General features: G+C 43.9%; 1 protein-coding gene across 1 annotated transcript in view; it reads right to left on the minus strand.

The window, feature by feature from the left end:
- Positions 1–3: 3 nt before the first annotated feature.
- Positions 4–18,804, minus strand: part of LOC109906577 (serine/threonine-protein phosphatase PP1-beta catalytic subunit) — a 33,411-nt gene continuing 14,610 nt past the window's right edge. The window contains exons 2-8 of the mRNA XM_031792160.1: positions 11,997–12,128; positions 11,444–11,674; positions 4,699–4,803; positions 4,197–4,268; positions 3,526–3,677; positions 895–1,029; positions 4–486 (exon numbers count right to left, since the gene is read on the minus strand). Of these exons, the coding sequence (XP_031648020.1) occupies positions 382–486; positions 895–1,029; positions 3,526–3,677; positions 4,197–4,268; positions 4,699–4,803; positions 11,444–11,674; positions 11,997–12,128 (932 nt within the window). The 3' untranslated portion in view covers positions 4–381. The remainder of the gene's footprint in view (positions 487–894; positions 1,030–3,525; positions 3,678–4,196; positions 4,269–4,698; positions 4,804–11,443; positions 11,675–11,996; positions 12,129–18,804) is intronic.

The raw sequence follows: 18,804 nt of genomic DNA on the forward strand, positions 1-18,804 counted from the left end.
TAATAAGGTTTATTCCTCATTTTTTTATTGAAAACCCAGCAGTCGTCATTAACACCTGTTCTTACTGGATAGGAATGAAATGCTCAACTGGAGCTAGTAGCCGGTCATTCTGCCATAAGCCCAAAAACGCAAGAAGAAAAAACTACTTAAAAAAAACAAGTGTGGTTGGTTACACAGTTGCTAAAAAAGCCTTTGGCAGGAGAGCGGTGCGTGACAAAAGTTCAGAGGGGAATTAAAATGAAAAACGGGGGGGGGGGCATAAAATCAAACTTTGCTTTGGGTTTTATCTACTTTCTCTGACAAGTGTTTCTCTCGTGGAAAGCGGATGAGGGACCATCGCTCATCCACGACGTCCGCTCATCTCCTTCCTCGCGCCCACGTTCACCGTTTCTTTGGCGGGACGGCTGTGCGGGGCGGGGTGACGGGTCGGCCGGAAGTCATCCCTCCGTACTGATACTTGGCCTTCTTCTCAGACGGCTTCAGGATCTGCACAGTTGTAGTGGACAAGGACAGATACATGGATCATACACCTAAATCCCAATCAAAGGCATATACCACCTGTATAATTGTACCTAATTCTTCTTTAATATGTTTGGTGAATCATTAATACTAATAGACACAATAAGAGACTAAACAGTATAATTATATCACACCTAAGGGTAGTTCGGGCCCCAGGTGTATCCGAGTGATAGTCGTGATATAGTCACGATATAGAATGGACAAGAGGCTTATTGCTTAAACGGTGTACAAACTTCACTGTGTGGAATGATACATTTTAGGGACTTATGAGAATGTTCGTAGTCGGTGTCTCTGATTTTACATCCACACCAATCGTACTCCATACAGACGGAAACCAGCTGCGGTTGTCAGTGATGCCAATGACGCTGCTTTTACCTGGAAGGAGCACATCAGGGTCTCGTCAACGCTCATCATGCCGCCGGCGTTGTCAAACTCTCCACAGTAGTTAGGAGCTGAGAACAGAGTCACCAGCTGCCGCTTGGCAAAGAACTCATATCCATCCTCCACCACCTGGTGGAGACACAGTCAGCACATCAGAGGACCCGCAGTATCACAGTCAAGCTAGTCAATGTATTCTACAGAGTTAAGTTGTAGTATTGCAAGTGAGGTGTATAATACTTTTCATGTGCTGTTGTCTGTGTGTATGTCAGTGTAAGAGTGCTTTATCTAAGAGTGAAGGTAGTAAATGTCTTCCTTTTTTTAAGAAGTGGCTTATGAGCCTGGCGGTAGGAGCGTTGGGCCAGTAACCGAAAGGTTGCTGGATCGAATCCCCGAGCTGACAAGGTAGAAATCTGTCGTTCTGCCCCTGAGCAAGGCAGTTAACCCACAGTTCCCCGGGCACAGAAGACGTGTAATGTCGATTAAGGCAGCCCCCCGCACCTCTCTGATTCAGAAGGGTTGAGTTAAATGCGGAAGACACATTTCAGTTGTACAACTGACTAGGTATACCCCTTTCCTTTATGGGAAAGATAGAGAGTTGGAAAGACACTGGCCATGTAGGACATTATGATTATGAACTTGCTTAGTCTAGAACCTAGACTAGACTAAACTATAGGCTACCCACTGGGCATACGTGGATAATTGTGTCATATTTGGTTGAGATGTTAATAAGTTTATAACCTATATTCACCCACTCAAAAAGACAGCCAAATATTAGTTGAATTTGCACCTAAAAGCACAATCAAATTCCAATGGAAAAATTAGGTCAGATTTTTGGTTCAGTTCTTTTGTCACCTGAATGACGTATGCTGTGATTTCAACCATTTAAAAGCACAGCAAAGTTCAAATGGGTATACAATGTCAGATATTTTTGATAACAGATGAATGTGTTATCACTGTGGTTCATCTAATAGAAGAACCAAATTACTTAGATTGCAGTTGAGATTACATTCAAAGTACATGGTACAGGGCCTTCCGAGTGGCGCAGCGGTCTAAGGCACTGCCCTGCAGTGCTTGAGGCGTCACTACAGACCCGGGTTTGATACCAGGCTGTGTCTCGACCGGGAGACCCATGAGGTGGCGCACAATTAGCCCAGCGTCGTCCGGGTTAGGGGAGGGTTTGGCCGGCTGGGATGTCCTTGTCCCATCGCGCTCTAGTGACTCCTTGTGGTGTGCCGGGCACATGCACGCTGACTTTTGACATTGGTGCAGCTGGCTTCCCGGGTTAAGCGAGCTTGACCAGAGTCGCGTTTCGGAGGCTCTCGACCTTCGCCTCTCCTGAGTCCATACGGAACTCACCAAATTAGGTTTAAAGAAAGTTTAAAAAATGTAAATTATACCTGGTACAAGTAATCAATGCTGTTCAAGATTCTGCGCAGACTATTACAGCAATTGTGAAGTTCTCTACAGAGCTGCGACAACCTATGCATGCCACCTTGAACACACACGCTTTATATGATTACAGAAGAAGACCTTTATAGTTACAGTCACCTTAAAATGTGGCCATGGATGTGTTACTCGTTTTAAGGTTGAACGTTTGTAAAAGACCCTTAACTTTAGTCTATTTTTACGGTACTACAATGTAATACTGAATTGTGTTTGGTTGACAATATAACCCAATATCAACATTTAAAGGAGATGTATCTACTGCTGGGATACTTCCATCTGACAATTCCATTCTTTTAACATTCATTTTTTGGTTGAGATGGAGATGTGAATCCAACATATCAATGATTCATTTGAAAACCAATTGGAATTAACGCCAGACTAATTCAGTGGCACAGATGGAAGTGTCCAAGCAGAAGATACATCGCTTTCAAATGTTGATATTTGGTTTGCGTTGGCTCTAAATATCATTACATTTGAAATCAAACCAGAGCTTGAAAGCCTAGGCCTTTTGTATGGTCTATTTTTAGTTGAATTATGTGTTGAATTCCAACCATGGCTGTTGATTACTTTGCAGATGCTATACAGGCCTAAATAGCATCATTGATGACAAAAGTGATAAAGTAGGGTCACATTTCATTTGCTCTGTTAAATATACCCTTTGGAATGACGTATAGCAACAGTGAATCTATTTTGTTTTAAAGTGGAGATCTCTCAACAATCATTCTCACGAACAGCACATTGGTAATAATCATTGTCAAATATAGATAATCAAGGCTGGGCTTGGTTAAAACCCTGGATGGGAGACTAGAAATATCAATTCTTTAGTAGGAGGTGCTGACCCAGCCTATTGTTTTCAGTTTTTGGATATAACATTGAAGTAGTGGATATAACATTGAAGATCTGACATTGTTTTAAAGGTACAAACTCAACATATTTTATTCAAGGTTTGTCTCTGTTGACATTTGGTTACCATGATGACATAATCGTGTGGTTGAAATGTTACCGTCAAAACAACAGTTTACGTTGACAACTTTTTTTCAAATACAATTTATGTTCCACGTAGATTCCGCGTCACAATGCGTTGACTGATTCTGTTGAAACAATGTTGACTCAACCAGTTTGTGCCCAGTGGGTAGTGTCTTTTTTCCCTATCAGAATGACAGGTCACTTCAGTTGTACCTGGTGGGCTCTGCAGATGAGGTCCAGATCGTGACGGTTGAGGAACTTGCTGACCACATCAGCCCCAAATGTGAACGAGACCCCGCGGTCGTTCTCCCCCCAACCCTGAACGTCTTTGTCTGGGTCCGACCACAGCAGGTCACACAGCAACCCTGGAACACACACACACACACACACACACACACAGCAGGATCTGAGACGTGAACAATGGCTTCGGTGGTTCACATCGTGACCATATAAGGAGATGTGTTCTAGAAAGTTCTGTGATACTGGACTTGGTCAAAATGTACTTCTCTTTAAAAATGAACCAGACAGTCAGATTTTCTGTGAGTATCAGAGCCTTATTTAGATATAATTATACATAGGTCTACTGTATTGACATAACAATAGGTTTATCCTGGACACATGAACAGTCTTTTAAATAATTTTTAAATAACCCATATGGTAATGTCAAAAGTCAATTGGTTTTGAGAATCAGAAAATCTTTAAAGAATTAGCTACATTGTACAGTACAATAATCTGGGAACAGACTGTGGGCAATTCAATCAAATTTTGCTTAGGAAATAATGACCACTACTGTCCGCTAAAGGAAATAGCACTTGTTTTTGTAATGTTGGAGAGGTGTGTGTATATAAATATATATGTGTGTGTGTGTGTGTGTGTGGACCTACCCGTGTCAGGAACGTCTGTGGGTCTCATAATGCGACGGATCTGCTCCATAGACTGCAAGTCTGGAGAGAGGCCTGGTAGGAGACAGAGGAGCACAGAGACAATAGCACTCAGTCACAGTAATCAAAAACACATCCATTTAAAATCCACACACTTTCAAGGTCACTTTTCCTGCCAGAACCAGCCCGTTGTAGGATACCGCTCGACACGGAGCCTTTAACTATTTTTTTTGCACCTCGTCATAGTCATGACTCCTGTCCAATGTCCTGCTTGCATTGTTATTCCATTGTACACATGTTGAATACATGCGTAGTATGTAATAATTATTGTAATGCACAAAATAATGATGTGACTGATTTGTTCTATAGGGTGTTCATTTGACTGACAGGAGTAAAGTTTTGCTACATCAACTGTCATATTCATTTGCTGAGCAAGACGATGATCGTTTAACAGCCAAGTCATAGACAGGGAGTTTGAGTGGCAGCTCCCCCAGCAGTGCTGTACCTCCATGGCAACAGAAGATCTTCTCATCCACGATGGCAGCGATGGGAAGGCAGTTGAAGCAGTCAGTAAATGTCTTCCACAGCTTTATGTTGAATCTGCGCTTACCTGGAGAAACAGAGAGACAAGAAAGAAAAAAAAACACACTTTGTAACATCAGGGATCTTGTAATTCCAACAATTTTACTCTTGTGACAGAGGCCGCCCTGTGTTGAATGGCTGCATTTGTTTTTCCAAATAAGCATTCATTAATGTGCATGTCGCGGTGGGGGTATTTGGCTCAATTACTTGTATGAAACCCAAACAATTGCACTAGGCAATGTATTGAAGTGTATTGTGACGGCCCTGAATTATTCTGAACCGTCTCAGTGCAGCTCCTTCCAATAGGGCGCTTTCCCTTTAATTCCCAATTAAATAGCCAGCATCAACTGCGCAAAAGTGGGGTTGTGATGGAGACGTGAATGAGGATGTGTTCAACCCTCAGTTCCGAAGCTTCTCTATTCCGTTTATTTTGTTGCCGTTAAACGTGTGTTTTGTAGCCTAATAGAATTTACCCAGGATTGGATCCACTCTTTGCGTCCGTGGACTACACCTCTCCGTTCTTCGTGGCCTTTCTCCGCTGGAGATCTATTGGCGGATTGGATTGTCTGACTGACTACAACATTTTTGTATACGGTATTTCATTTGTTTTGATGTCATGTATACGGTGATGATTTATGTAGTTAGTTGTAGTTGAGGACTTAGTAAGAGTTGATACGCTTTAAAGTTCTGTGGTAAAATAATTGTTATATTGATTGTATGATTAATACTGGGTTTAGGCTACACTTGAATGAACGGACAAACATTGCGTGACTAAGGTCACGGGAGTTCCCTGAACTCCTTTACCGGGCTGGACTCTTTAGGCCCGAGGTACAGGACATTTCTGGAGGAACCAGAACTCATTGTGATATTATTATATGTGTGTGTGTAATCATTGGTGTTGCTAATACAACCCACGCAAAAGAATATAGTTGTTTTTGAAGTTCTTTCCAATGTTTTAAGGGTTTATGAAAAGTTTATTTCCATCCTGACTTTTACATAAGTCCTTTGTATTGGTGTAGACTTGACGGACCAGATGGGACTCATTCCCACCCAAACTAAAAGGAGAAACCAATGTTTTCTCTGGTAGGCACAACCTACCTGGCACCCCTATAAATAATAACCTCAAGTCAAAACCGTTACATAAAAAATGGCACCCCAGATGGGACAGCTCAACATTGAGAACTAACCAAAGCAAATCTTTTGTGTGGAATTAAAACAATGGATTCACCCCAAGATAATGTGCTCATCCATGTCATACCTGTCAATGGGAATACACAGGGCCATTCTGACCATCAAGCTGACAATACAAATCATAATGTGAATGGAGATAATGGAGTTGATTTGGGCCAGAGCCCTAGGAATCTGAATGCTCGGTCTGGACCACAGGCCACAGGAGGTCTAACCAGTTACTCACTTATTGACATGGATCTGTGTGGAGGTACTGAGCTAGCCCTCCCTCTGACACCCAACCTTCCTCCATTGTCTGGTTTATCTCCAGAGGTTGTAGTCTTACAACTTCAAGGTGACATCCTTGATATTCGTCGGACTCAACAACATCTCCAAACTCTTATCCACCATAATTTCAAATGTCTGAGGGAAGAGCAACATTAGAGTGCCATGGAATTCAGAAACTCACTGAGCACTCTAACCCACACGCTGACAGAGCTCAGTGAGAGTGGGAGACGGGAAATTACTGGTGCCATGGACAGGCAGTTTGACTACCAACGAAACCAACTCACTGCCACTCTCCAATGGCGCCTGCAACATCACCACACTGAGGTCCTCAAGGACGTTAATTCTGTTTTTTCTCCCATGGTTAACACTGTAGACCACTTGCAAACAGAACTCTCTAATTGTGTTAAAATGTTGGATGACGTGTCTGTGGACATGGCCTCCATTAGGCACAACTCCTTACAGAGTTTCTCTGGTGTCCACTTCTGTTCAGACCACTAAGGGCCAAGCTGGCACCTCTGAACAGCCAAGACAAGGCCATGCTGCAGCCACCCTTTGCAGGATGCAATCCACCATGCATCCTGGTGTTCATTTTCATTGTCCGATAACACCCTCCCCCTCTACTTCCTCAATCCCTCCTAGCTCGTTTGTTCATGGTGATTTGAGTAGACGTCATGTGGGGGCGATGCCCATTAAATTGCAATTTCCCACCTTTGGGAAAAAAGATGACAGTCCTGATCCGCTAATGTATCTAGAAAGATGTCGTGACTTTCTTGCCCTCAATCCCCTGGCTGACGAAGAACTCCTTGCCACATTGAGGAATGTGTTGCATGGGACAGCTCGAGACTGGTGGGATGTGGCACGTCTCACCACTACCTCCTGGGCTGACTTTGAGGCCAAGTTTTCCTCTGCATTTCTGTCTGAGGACTACACAGATGAATTGGCAGACAGAGTCAGAAATCGAGTACAAAGAGAGAAAGAGAGTATCCGTGACTTTTCAGAAGGTCCACTTTATCTGGCTGATGGTGAGGCTAGACGACCACTTGGATGGAGTGAGGTAGAGTTCCGCCTGTGTAACCGCTCCTATATGATTCCTTCTGTTATCTTACAAACCAAGAACCTTGCTTTTCCTGTCGTGTTGGGAATTGATTTCATGTACTTCAGTGGTGTCCAGATTGATATCGCACACAATTGCTACTGGTTTCCATACAAGCCGAGCAAGAAGCATTTCTTCCAATCAGAAGCTATGAAGTTACATGATTGGGGTTCAAATGTGGCACTCTTCTCTGCCGTTGCTCCGGTACCACTAACCCTTGATAATCCTTCTGATGATCTCCTTTTACAGGCTGAGAAGAGCTCAGCTGGAACAGCCAGAGGAGTTAAGGCTGTTGGAACAGCTGCAGAATAATGCTGATGTATGTACTTCAAAGCTGGGACGCACCGGGCTCCTGAAGCACAAAATATTCCTTACACAGGAAATGCCGATCAAGCAAAAGCCATATCGTTTGTCCCCAGCGAAGCTAATCATCCAAAAGGGACTCATTAATGATATGTTAACACAAGATATAATAGAACGTTCCTCCTCTCCCTGGGCTGCTCCTGTTGTCCTCATCCCAAAAAAGACTGGTGGTCTTAGATTTTGTGTGGACTATAGGAAGACCAACAATGTTTCCCAGACTGATGCCTATCCTCTTCCTACCACCCACGAGATCCTGGAGTCATTGTCTGGCGCTGTTGTGTTCACTACCCTTGACCTCAATAGTGGTTATTGGCAGGTTGAGATGGACCAGGAAAGCAAGGACAAGACTGCTTTTGTCTGTGCTGAGGGCTTGTTTTCCTTTAAGGTGATGCCCTTTGGATTAAAGAATGCCCCTGCCACTTTCCAAAGACTCATGGAGATTGCGTTAGGTGAGCTCAAAGGGAAGATCTGTTTAGTCTACCTGGACGATATAATTATCTACTCCCAGAACAGAGAACAACACTTTCAAGATCTTCAAGCAGTGTTGGACAAGCTAAGAGAAGCTGGTCTTACCTTGAATATGAAGAAGAGCAACTTCTGCCAAACCTCCCTGAAGTTCCTTGGCCATATTGTGTCTTTTGACGGCATTCATGTGGATCCTGAAAAGACGAAGGCTGTACAAGACTTCCCTGTGCCAACCACACTCAAGGCCCTTCAACGGTTCCTTGGGATGGCTGGATGGTACCATCGGTTTGTGTCGAACTTCTCCCAGGTGGCAGAACCCCTCAAAGCGAAAAGGAGCGAAATTCCTATGGACGGCAGAGTGCCAGACCTCCTTTGAAACCCTGAAACGACACCTCGTCACACCTCCCATTTTAGGTCATCCCAACTTTGATTGCCCTTTTGTTGTTTCCACTGATGCAAGTGATGTTGGACTTGGTGCTGTCCTAGTCCAACAGACTGGACTTGGCACTGAAGAAGTGCTAGCGTTCGCCAGTCGGACATTAAATGGAGCAGAACGGAACTACTCCACAACCGAGCAAGAGTGCCTTGCAGTTGTCTGGGCTTTGGAGAAGTGGAGGTACTACCTGGAGGGAAGACACTTCACTGTGGTCACTGACCATTCCTCCCTTGTGTGGGTGTTCAAGACCAACAAACCAAGTACCAGACTCATAAGATGGGCTCTACGGTTGCAAGAGTTCACCTTTGCAGTAGAATACAGGAAAGGAAAATACAACACTGTTCCAGATGCCTTATCCAGAGCTCCTGCTTGTGATAACGGTGGCCCTCCTCTTACATGTGCTACTGTCCTGTCAAGCAGTCGAGACTCGCCCAAAACGGACTTTCCCATCTCTGATGAGGCCATATGGAAAGCCCAACAGGATGATCCAGAAGTACAGGCTTTGTACCAGACTATCCTGGAAGATGGAGAAAAGATGGTCAATCCTACCACAAAGCTGACCACCATTGAAGACAAAGTCTACCATGTTGTACAACTACCTCACAGAACACTCTACCAAATGTACATACCTGAAACTCTACGCCTTCAACTGCTTCAACATTTCCATGAAGACCCATTAGCTGGTCATTTGGGCAGGTTCAAAACCTACAAGCGGTTGCAAGCGTTACTGTACTGGCCAAATCTGAGCATGGATGTGAAGTCTCACATCCGAAACTGTCAAATGTACAATGTACAAACCAGAAGGTAGAAAGCCTGCTGGCAAGTTGCAGCAAACGGTGGTTACCCGACCTTGGGAAATGTTAGGCGTGGATTTGATGGGTCCATTTCCTAGAAGCTCCAATCAGAATGTGCACATGCTTGTTTTTGTTGATTATTATTCAAAGTGGGTGGAGCTCTTTTCCCTGCGTCAGGCCACAGCAAGGACCGTCTCTAACATCCTTACGAAAGAGATCCTGACTCGCTGGGGAGTGCCTGATTACATCCTGTCTGATCGAGGTTCCCAATTTGTCTCTGATCTCTTTGAGGAGACCTGCCAAAGATGGAACCTGAGACAGAAGTTGACCACGGCCTATCACCCACAGACCAATCTCACTGAGAGAGTAAATCGAACCTTGAAGACTATGATTGCTTCCTATGTAGGGACCCAGCACAAACACTGGGACAAGCACCTTCACGAGATTCGATTTGCCCTGAATTCTGCTGTGCAAGAGTCCACTGGACTCACACCTGCAGAGCTGAACCTAAGTCGTCCTCTCCGAGGACCCTTGGAGATGGTGCTACAGCCCCAGCAGCTTACTCCAGACGCTGCTTGCTATGACCAGGTAGTCCATCACCCACGACTTGAGAGCTCGTCTCAAAGAACACGATCCAGGCTCGACTCAAGCAGAAGAGAAATTATGATAAGAACAGACGAGACATGCAGTTCCAGCTTCGTGATCGGGTGTGGCTTCACTCTCATCCTTACTCGAAAGCTGAACAATTCTTCTCTGCCAAGCTCGCTCCTAAATGGCAAGGACCATATAGGATTGTGGAGCAGATGGGCCCTTTGAACTACCGAGTGGTGAAAGAGGACACAGGTGAAGATGTCTCACGCCTTAAGGCCTGTTACCCCTCGGCTGAGGAATTGGAGGCGATTTAGCGCCGCAAGGTCCTGGATATCTTTGAAGAAGAAAGTGAGGAGACTTTTCTTGGATTCCTAGACCCAGAAGTCTCACACCTTAAGGCCTGTGACCCCTCAGCTGAGGAGCGTGAGCTCCAAAAAGTAATGAATATTTTTGTAGAGGAAAGTGATGAGACCTTTCTCGGTTTCCCCGACCCAAGATGTGCCTTCCAGGGCAATGGTCGGCTTTTTCCAGGGGAGGGGGTGTGTGACGGCCCTGAATTATTCTGAACCGTCTCCGTGCAGCTCCTTCCAATAGGGCGCTTTCCCTTTTAATTCCCAATTAAATAGCCAGCATCAGCTGCGCAAAAGTGGGGTTGTGATGGAGACGTGAATGAGGATGTGTTCAACCCTCAGTTCCGAAGCTTCTCTATTCCGTTTATTTTGTTGCCGTTAAACGTGTGTTTTGTAGCCTAATAGAATTTACCCAGGATTGGATCCACTCTTTGCGTCCGTGGACTACACCTCTCCGTTCTTCGTGGCCTTTCTCCGCTGGAGATCTATTGGCGGATTGGACTGACCGACTGACAACCTTTTTGTATACGGTATTTCATTTGTTTTGATGTCATGTATACGGTGATGATTTATGTAGTTAGTTGTAGTTGAGGACTTAGTAAGAGTTGATACGCTTTAAAGTTCTGTGGTAAAATAATTGTTATATTGATTGTATGATTAATACTGGGTTTAGGCTACACTTGAATGAACGGACAAACATTGCGTGACTAAGGTCACGGGAGTTCCCTGAACTCCTTTACCGGGCTGGACTCTTTTTAGGCCCAAGGTACAGGACATTTCTGGAGGAACCAGAACTCATTGTGATATTATTATATGTGTGTGTGTAATCATTGATGTTGTTAATACAACCCACGCAAAATAATATAGTTGTTTTTGAAGTTCTTTCCAATGTTAAGGGTTTATGAAAAGTTTATTTCCATCCTGACTTTTACATAAGTCCTTTGTATTGGTGTAGACTTGACGGACCAGATGGGACTCATTCCAACCCAAACTAAAAGGAGAAACCAATGTTTTCTCTGGTAGGCACAACCTACCGGGCACCCCTATAAATAATAACCTCAAGTCAAAACCGTTACAGTATGTGTGTGCAGAGCGTGTGTGCAAGCAGGCGTGCTACTCACACTCGTCGTAGAAGCCGTAGATGCGGTTGATGGAGGCACACTCGTGGTTGCCCCTGAGGAGGAAGAAGTTCTCGGGGTATTTGATCTTGTAGGCCAGCAGTAGACAGATGGTCTCCAGGGACTGCTTGCCTCGGTCCACGTAGTCTCCCAGGAACAGGTAGTTGGCCTCGGGCGGGAAGCCCCCGTACTCGAAGAGCCGCAGCAGGTCTGTGTACTGGCCGTGGATGTCACCTGAGAGCGGGAGGAGGTTGGAGAGAAAGGAGGAGCGTAACTACCCTAGCCTAGCTATCCACAGTCAGGGCAATTCATGAATGACAGGTGCAGAACTGGACATGGAGGGGAAACAATGTGTGTTCGAGATGCACAGATTCTGCGCTGACCAACAGATCTTCAAAATCACCGGAGAGGCTTTTACTCAATGCGCTCGACAAATACCCGATGATAATGTAATTGTATGGCGCTATAATAATCACACTCAACGTGATGAGGTTAAAAAGTGGAGGGGATGGGTGGGGATTCATCTTCGTCCATCATCATCATCGTCATCACCTACCACAGATCTTGAGGGGAGCCTCCAGTTCCAGGAGGATGGGCTGGCTGAGGAAGATCTCTCTGGACTTGATGCAGAGGCCCCTCACCTCAGCCTCTGACATCTGCACGATCTTCCCAGGGCGACATCCCCGCACTGACACAGAGACCGACAGAGACAGTTAGATTTGATGGCAAAGGGTACTGGAACTTAAAAGACACATTTCACTCCAATTTCTATTTTTTTATTTAAAAAACTGGACGATGTTTTCAGACCTGAAAATGTAGAGTGGGGTCAAGATTAAACCCCATCCCACGGCATCAGTTGTGGTTTAAATCTTGACATTAGAATACTTCAGAGGTCTGAAAACGTCTGACAGACTTTGATTTGAAAGTGTAATGTCCCTTTAAGAACTGCATGTCGTCTGTAGTGACACTTCCATCTCTCTGCCAGGTGCAACAGACCTACATTCTATACGTGACGGTGTTCTTTTTTGGCTTCTCAGTAGTCAGCGTGATAGTGCAGTACTACCGAGGCCTGCCTGAAGTGATGACTAAAGGGGGGTGGAGTGGAGGGGGGGTGGGACTAATCCAGTTCAGGCACAACACTCTACTAAGCAGGTACCGCCTACTACCCCCAAGCACGCACCTCGAATTCCTTTTTACTTACTTTTCACGTTTTTAAAATCTGTGTTTTTATAACCACAACAGGAACACATGGCGAGTCAGTCCGGCCCAGTGTCCCGAGGGTGAGGTTTTCATGAAAAAGCCAAAAAGGGTAAATATGAGGGCCTGGGTTGTGTCAACACAGCGGTCCAAATAGACTGACAGTCTATTTGACCTCACAACGCCAGCCATTCAGAATAACTTGGGCAGGGCTGGGACTGTGTACAGTAAGTGCATTTTCTCACACTATGGCAGGTACAGGTAGACCTACTCCTATTGTAACAGTAAAACAGTACTGGCTGTGGTTGTTGTTGTTGTTATTTTACATGACATAAAGTGCATTTGGAAAATATTCAGACCCCTTGACTTTTTCCACATTTAGTTACGTTCCAGCCTTATTCTAAAATGGATTAAATCGCCCCATTAATCTACACACAATACCCCATAATGACAATGCAAAAACAGGTTTTTAGAGATGTTTGCAAATGTATAAAAACCAGAAATATCACATTTACATAAGTATTCAGACACTTTACTCAGTACTTTGTTGAAGCACATTTGGCAGCGATTACAGCATCGAGTCTTCTTGGGTATGACGCTACAAGCTTGGCACACCTGTATTTGGGGAGTTTCTCCCATTTTTCTCTGGACAATGACCTAAAATACATCTCCAGACTGTAAGGGCTATTTGATCAAGAAGGAGAGTGCTGGAGTGCTGCATGAGATAACCTGGCCTCCACAATCACCCGACCTCAACCCAATTGAGATGGTTGGACCGCATATGTGGGAACTCCTTTAAGACTGTTGGAAAAGCATTCCAGGTGAAGCTGGTTGAGAGAATGCAAAGAGTGTGCAAAGCTCTCATCAAGGCAAAGGGTGGCTACTTTGAAGAATCTCAAATATAAAATATGTTTTGATTTGTTTAACACTATTTTGGTTACTACATGATTCCATATGTGTTAATTCATAGTTTTAATGTCTTCACTATTATTCTACAATGAATAGTAAAAATATAGAAAAACCCTTGAATGAGTAGCTGTGTCCAAACTTTTGACTGGTACTGTATGTAAATAAGATATTCCTGTTTTAATAAATGTGTAAACATTTCAAAAAAACTGTTTTTGCGTTGTCATTATGTGTAGATTTGATTTAGATTTTATTGAATCAATTTTAGAATAAGGCTGTAACGTAATTTTTTTTTAAAAGGTCAAGGGGTCTGAATACTTTCCGAATGCACTGTAATTAGGTCACATTCATTTATGTCGACACAGGTGTCCCTAAAGTATTCCAAATGAAAAAGTCAATTGTGAACAATAGGCACAATTCATCCTAGATTTTAGCAAACTAGGTTTATTCAGTTATAACTAAGAGAAAGGGTTTTCACAGCATGCATTTGGGAGGGGAAAAAAAGCACAAAATATTCAGTCTGTTAAAAAATAGCACATTGCAGATGTAGATGGCAGATTCCCAAAGTCATGCACAATGGATTAGTTGCCATATCCCTAAGCATGTATACCATTTAGCAGTTTCATTACTGCCCATTTAATGACAGACTACAGTTCCGGCATGAGCCAGAGAACCAGAGATTCCTAGAAGTGACTGGGCCACTGCCTAGCACCCGACCCATAGCACAGGGGTAAATCCATTTGATTTGAATGGAACCTTCCAAACATATTTGAACTGCACAGAAAGCGATAAATGGCTGAGATTGATATCGCTTAAAAGCTTACAAACAGGGTTGTCAAACTATTTTATCATTGATTTAATTAAAAATAAAATCATGTAATTTTTTTAACCTTAAAATGCTAATGATCTAAAAACGTGTAGCTTAGACCCTATTTTACATCAGCTGAGGGTTCTGTGTTGTGCCCCCCAACGGTTGAGACAAAAAATGCTCTTGAATACAGAGGGGGGGTCATGTTTTGGCTGACAAATGTGCTAAAAGGGGAATAAAATTACAATTTCAACTTTCGATGGTTGGAGGTTCGCAGATCGGAGAATATCTGTTTTAAATTACACTGTCAATCCTCCATAGGAAACCTATTGAAATAATAGAAATATAGATACTAGAATGGACACAACCATTTTAGTTGACGTTTGAGGGTGGGAGTACCGGTGGCCATCTTTGTGGTCGCAATTAGAAGTTAAAAATCTATTAAAATGTAAATGGTGTACCAACGAAATTGCAGTGGTCTGATGGGATATGACCATTCTGTGATTTATATTTCTATGATTGAATTGACACCCACCCTGTATTCAAGAGCATTTTGTGTCTCAACCGATAGCAGGCACAACACAGAAACCTGAGGTAAAGTAGGGTCTACACTACAACAACAAAAAAATAGAGTTTACGCTTTTAGATAATTGAAGTTAAACGTTTTTTTTTTTTTAAAGGCATCATTTATCAAATAGTTTGACAACCCTGTTTTGTAAGCTTTTAAATGATATCAAACTCAATGGCTTATCTTTTCCAGTGATAAAGGACACAAACGGCTCAGTATGTTGGGGTTTTCAAAATGGGTCAACTTTATGTTTTGGCATTCAGGTCCAAAAGTCATTTTCTGACCACTTTTTCCACGGGCAAACATATGAAACGTTTTGTTTAAATCAAAAGGGATGCTGTCAAAAAGTGAAAATTCAATTCAAATGGATTGACCCGCTGTCGCCTGGTACTTTGTGTGACCCGGCTATTTCTGCATTGAGACCTTAAATCAAGCTGTGTAAACATTCCCTCTTCTCCTCCAAACCCACAGGAGAACGTTATCTAAAAAGATACCATATGTCTAGTATCCCTAAGAAAGTCCTATATAATGAGGCCTGGAGGCAGAACTAAGTGGACCTAGCCTTTCTATTGAACAGTCTGCCCTCCTAGTTGGTGATTTAGACAGGGGTCTCTATCAGAAAATATAGTCACAATCAGGAATATAAACAACACCGTCTGACTTCCAACACACACACACACACACACACACACACACACTCTCCAGTGAGGATGAAACCTGAGGAGGATGGGGTCAGAGGGTGTGTGCATGTCTCTGTGTGTGTTGTCCTCAGACCCTCCACACACCACCTCCACCTCAGACCAGTGGTGAGGTGTTTGCAGAGAAGCGACTGGGAGTCCCAACATATGAGAGGAGAGAATCAACGCAGACTCCACAGCCGGGCCACCACCGCACTGCAACACGGGACCGGAGTGGATCGCATTACATGTAATGGAAAGGTCTACATGACAGAAATGCACATTCACAGCCGAAGCTACAGGGCAATTCTACGATAACGGAATTACACGTTGACTCAGAGTTCTCACTTTCAAAATGTCTGCCACAAAAGGATTACATTTATTTGTACCGTCAATTGGACCCAAGGTCCAACCAAAATTTGACTTCCACATTTATACCCAACCCCTCTGAATCAGAGAGGTGTGGGGGACTGCCACATTGGTAATCCGGGAGCTGTTGTTGAGGGGGGGTTAACTGCCTTACTAAAGGGCAGAACGACAGAAACAGATGTCTATGACTGGCTCAGATTTGGCCCGGCCAGGGCAGACTGACCGAATTTCAACTACTTTTCAGAGTCCATGGACATCCGCTGTGGGTCAGTGGTCAGTGGGTGAGGATGCTCGTCACAGTAAATGGAAAGGGGGTACATTTTTTAGAAAGGTGCTACCTTCCACAGAGGGTTCTACATGGAACCCAAAGGGGTTCTACCTGGAACCCAAAATGGTTCTAGCTGGAATCCTACGGCACGTGTGAAACTCATTCCACGGAGGGTCGAGTGTCTGCAGGATTTCCCTCCTCCCTTGGACTTGATTGATGAATTAAGGTCACTGATTAGTAAGGAACTCCCCTCACCTGGTTGTCCAGGTCTGAAAAACTAAAAACCAGCCGACACTAGGCCCTCCATGGAATGAGTTTGACGCCCCTGTCCAATGGGGACATCCGAGAAATCCTTTTGGAACCATTTTTTCTAAGAGTGTGGGTGGTAGGTGTCAGCAAGAGCCAGGAGAGGTGACATTAACTGGAGAGAAATACGAGAGAGAGAGAGAGAAATACGAGAGAGAGGGAGGGAGAGAGAGAGAGAAATACGAGAGAGAGAGAGAGAAATACGAGAGAGAGAGAGAGAGAGAGAGAGAGAGAGAAATACGAGAGAGAGAGAAATACGAGAGAGAGAGAGAAATACGAGAGAGAGAGAGAAATACGAGAGAGAGAGAGAGAGAGAAAAATACGAGAGAGAGAGAGGCAGAGAGAAAGAGGGAAAGTGAGAAAGAGTTGTCCTGACTGTTCACAGTCTTGCTTTAACAACAGAAAAACAGTCATGAGCTGAACATAACAGTATGCCAGTGGAAGGGAGGACAGTTGCAGGTGACACAACTGTAGTTTGTGACTACTATAATTTCCCATTGTTGCCAGTTCAATTGCAGTAATTTCGTTACTGATTTGGTAACGGAACTGAGTTTTAATCACTTAATAATGAATCAATGGAATTACAAGGCAACGTTTCTTCAACTTACAGAAGGAAAATAATTGATACAAAACTAAATATAAATGTTGATATTGGTTTGCAAGGGTCTTTATGTCAACATGATTGTGTTTGGATGTATTTCTAATACCAGTAGATGTTGTCTAAGACCACTTTTCCATCTGGTTTACCAGAAATTAAAGCTTTTGCTTATTCCCAAATTTTAGAATGGGAAATGGTTGACAAATGTATCTATGCCTTCATTTCCCCCCAAAATATAGACTCTTAGCTTTCATTAGACACCCAATTTGACATGCTCCTATGAACTTCACATGTTGGTGCTCATGGGTCCTTTTAGATGGAAATGCCACACACAAACACAAAGATGTGCGCACACACACACACATGTCCACATCATTGTAAAACGCATAAAGGTGTACACACACACACAGAAAAAGACGTGTGCACTGACACGTACACTGCTGCCTGCCAGCCACAGTCTTGTGACCTTGACTTCAGCTGCAACCACTGGTGGATTCGCGGGAGGTATCAACCCACTGATCCTGCCCCTTTTCTCTGCACTGCAGCGTTTCGACGGCGAGGGGCGGTACCGCAGGCAGTCACCATGGCAACACACCAGGGAGGTCATCTGCGAGGCAAGTTGTTGATGAGCGTTGGGTTGCTAGCTGAAGGCAGAGCCGATTGGCAGACACAGAGCCTCCACCACTCCACCTACCCCATGGTGTGAATACTAATGTGGCATGTCATGGCCACTGACTGACGTGGCGAGCAGACTAGAACAGCACACCCTGGGTCCTGGATGTTTATGAATAGGCGGCACCACTTGTTCGCTTGTGCCGAGTCAAAATGAGCCAGAGCCCGATAGAATAAGGTGTAATTTTGACAAATGTGCTCGACTTGAAAAGACATTGAAGTTCCGTCATGGATTGCTATTGCTTTGCATGAGAGGTTGGTACGGGTTGCAAGTTAGGTTTTCCTTTGGTTTTGTTTGAAAAGGAAATCTCTCGCTCCAACATCCAATTCATCACTCCTAATTTGGCCATGTTCTGACAGTGTGTGTGTGTGTATGTGTGTGTGTACAGACTGCAAAGGGGGGTAAGAGGAGAATAGGGGTACAGAACCTGACCTTTCGTAAGCCAGTACAAAATGTCCTTTCCAGTGCCCTGCAAACTTCCCTCTGCCAGATCAGATCACTGCTATGCAGCGCTCTCATCCAGACCCTCTCCTTCTATCCTCTCCTCTTCTTTCCCCCTTTCTCCCGCTCTCATCTTATGGTTCTTCTAAAAGCTGTGGAATCCTGCCCAGCTAGCGCATAACGTTCTGAGAACCATATGTTTCTTAGAGCTTGGTGAGAGCATGGTTGTCCTACGGTTATTTTGCATACAACCTTCCCACATCTTTCTGGGGATGGTGCAGGATAGTTGTTTGGCTTTGGAACGTTCTCAGCACATTTAAGGAACTTGACAAAATAATGTAATTTTGGGGGAATTTCATTACTTTAACCAATTTAACATTTAATAACATTTTTGGAACGTTTTCCAACTGGTTTGACATTCAGAGAACATTAACGAACAACGTTCATCTGTGGGGATTTCAGTATTTCATAACATTTCTTACTAGCTTCCTCGTGGTTTTATTTAAAGTCATGTACTCAGAACATTAAGAAAACGTTCCATAAAAACCACAAG

This window comes from Oncorhynchus kisutch, linkage group LG16, assembly GCF_002021735.2.
Source record: "Oncorhynchus kisutch isolate 150728-3 linkage group LG16, Okis_V2, whole genome shotgun sequence".
Taxonomy (NCBI): Eukaryota; Metazoa; Chordata; class Actinopteri; order Salmoniformes; family Salmonidae; genus Oncorhynchus; species Oncorhynchus kisutch.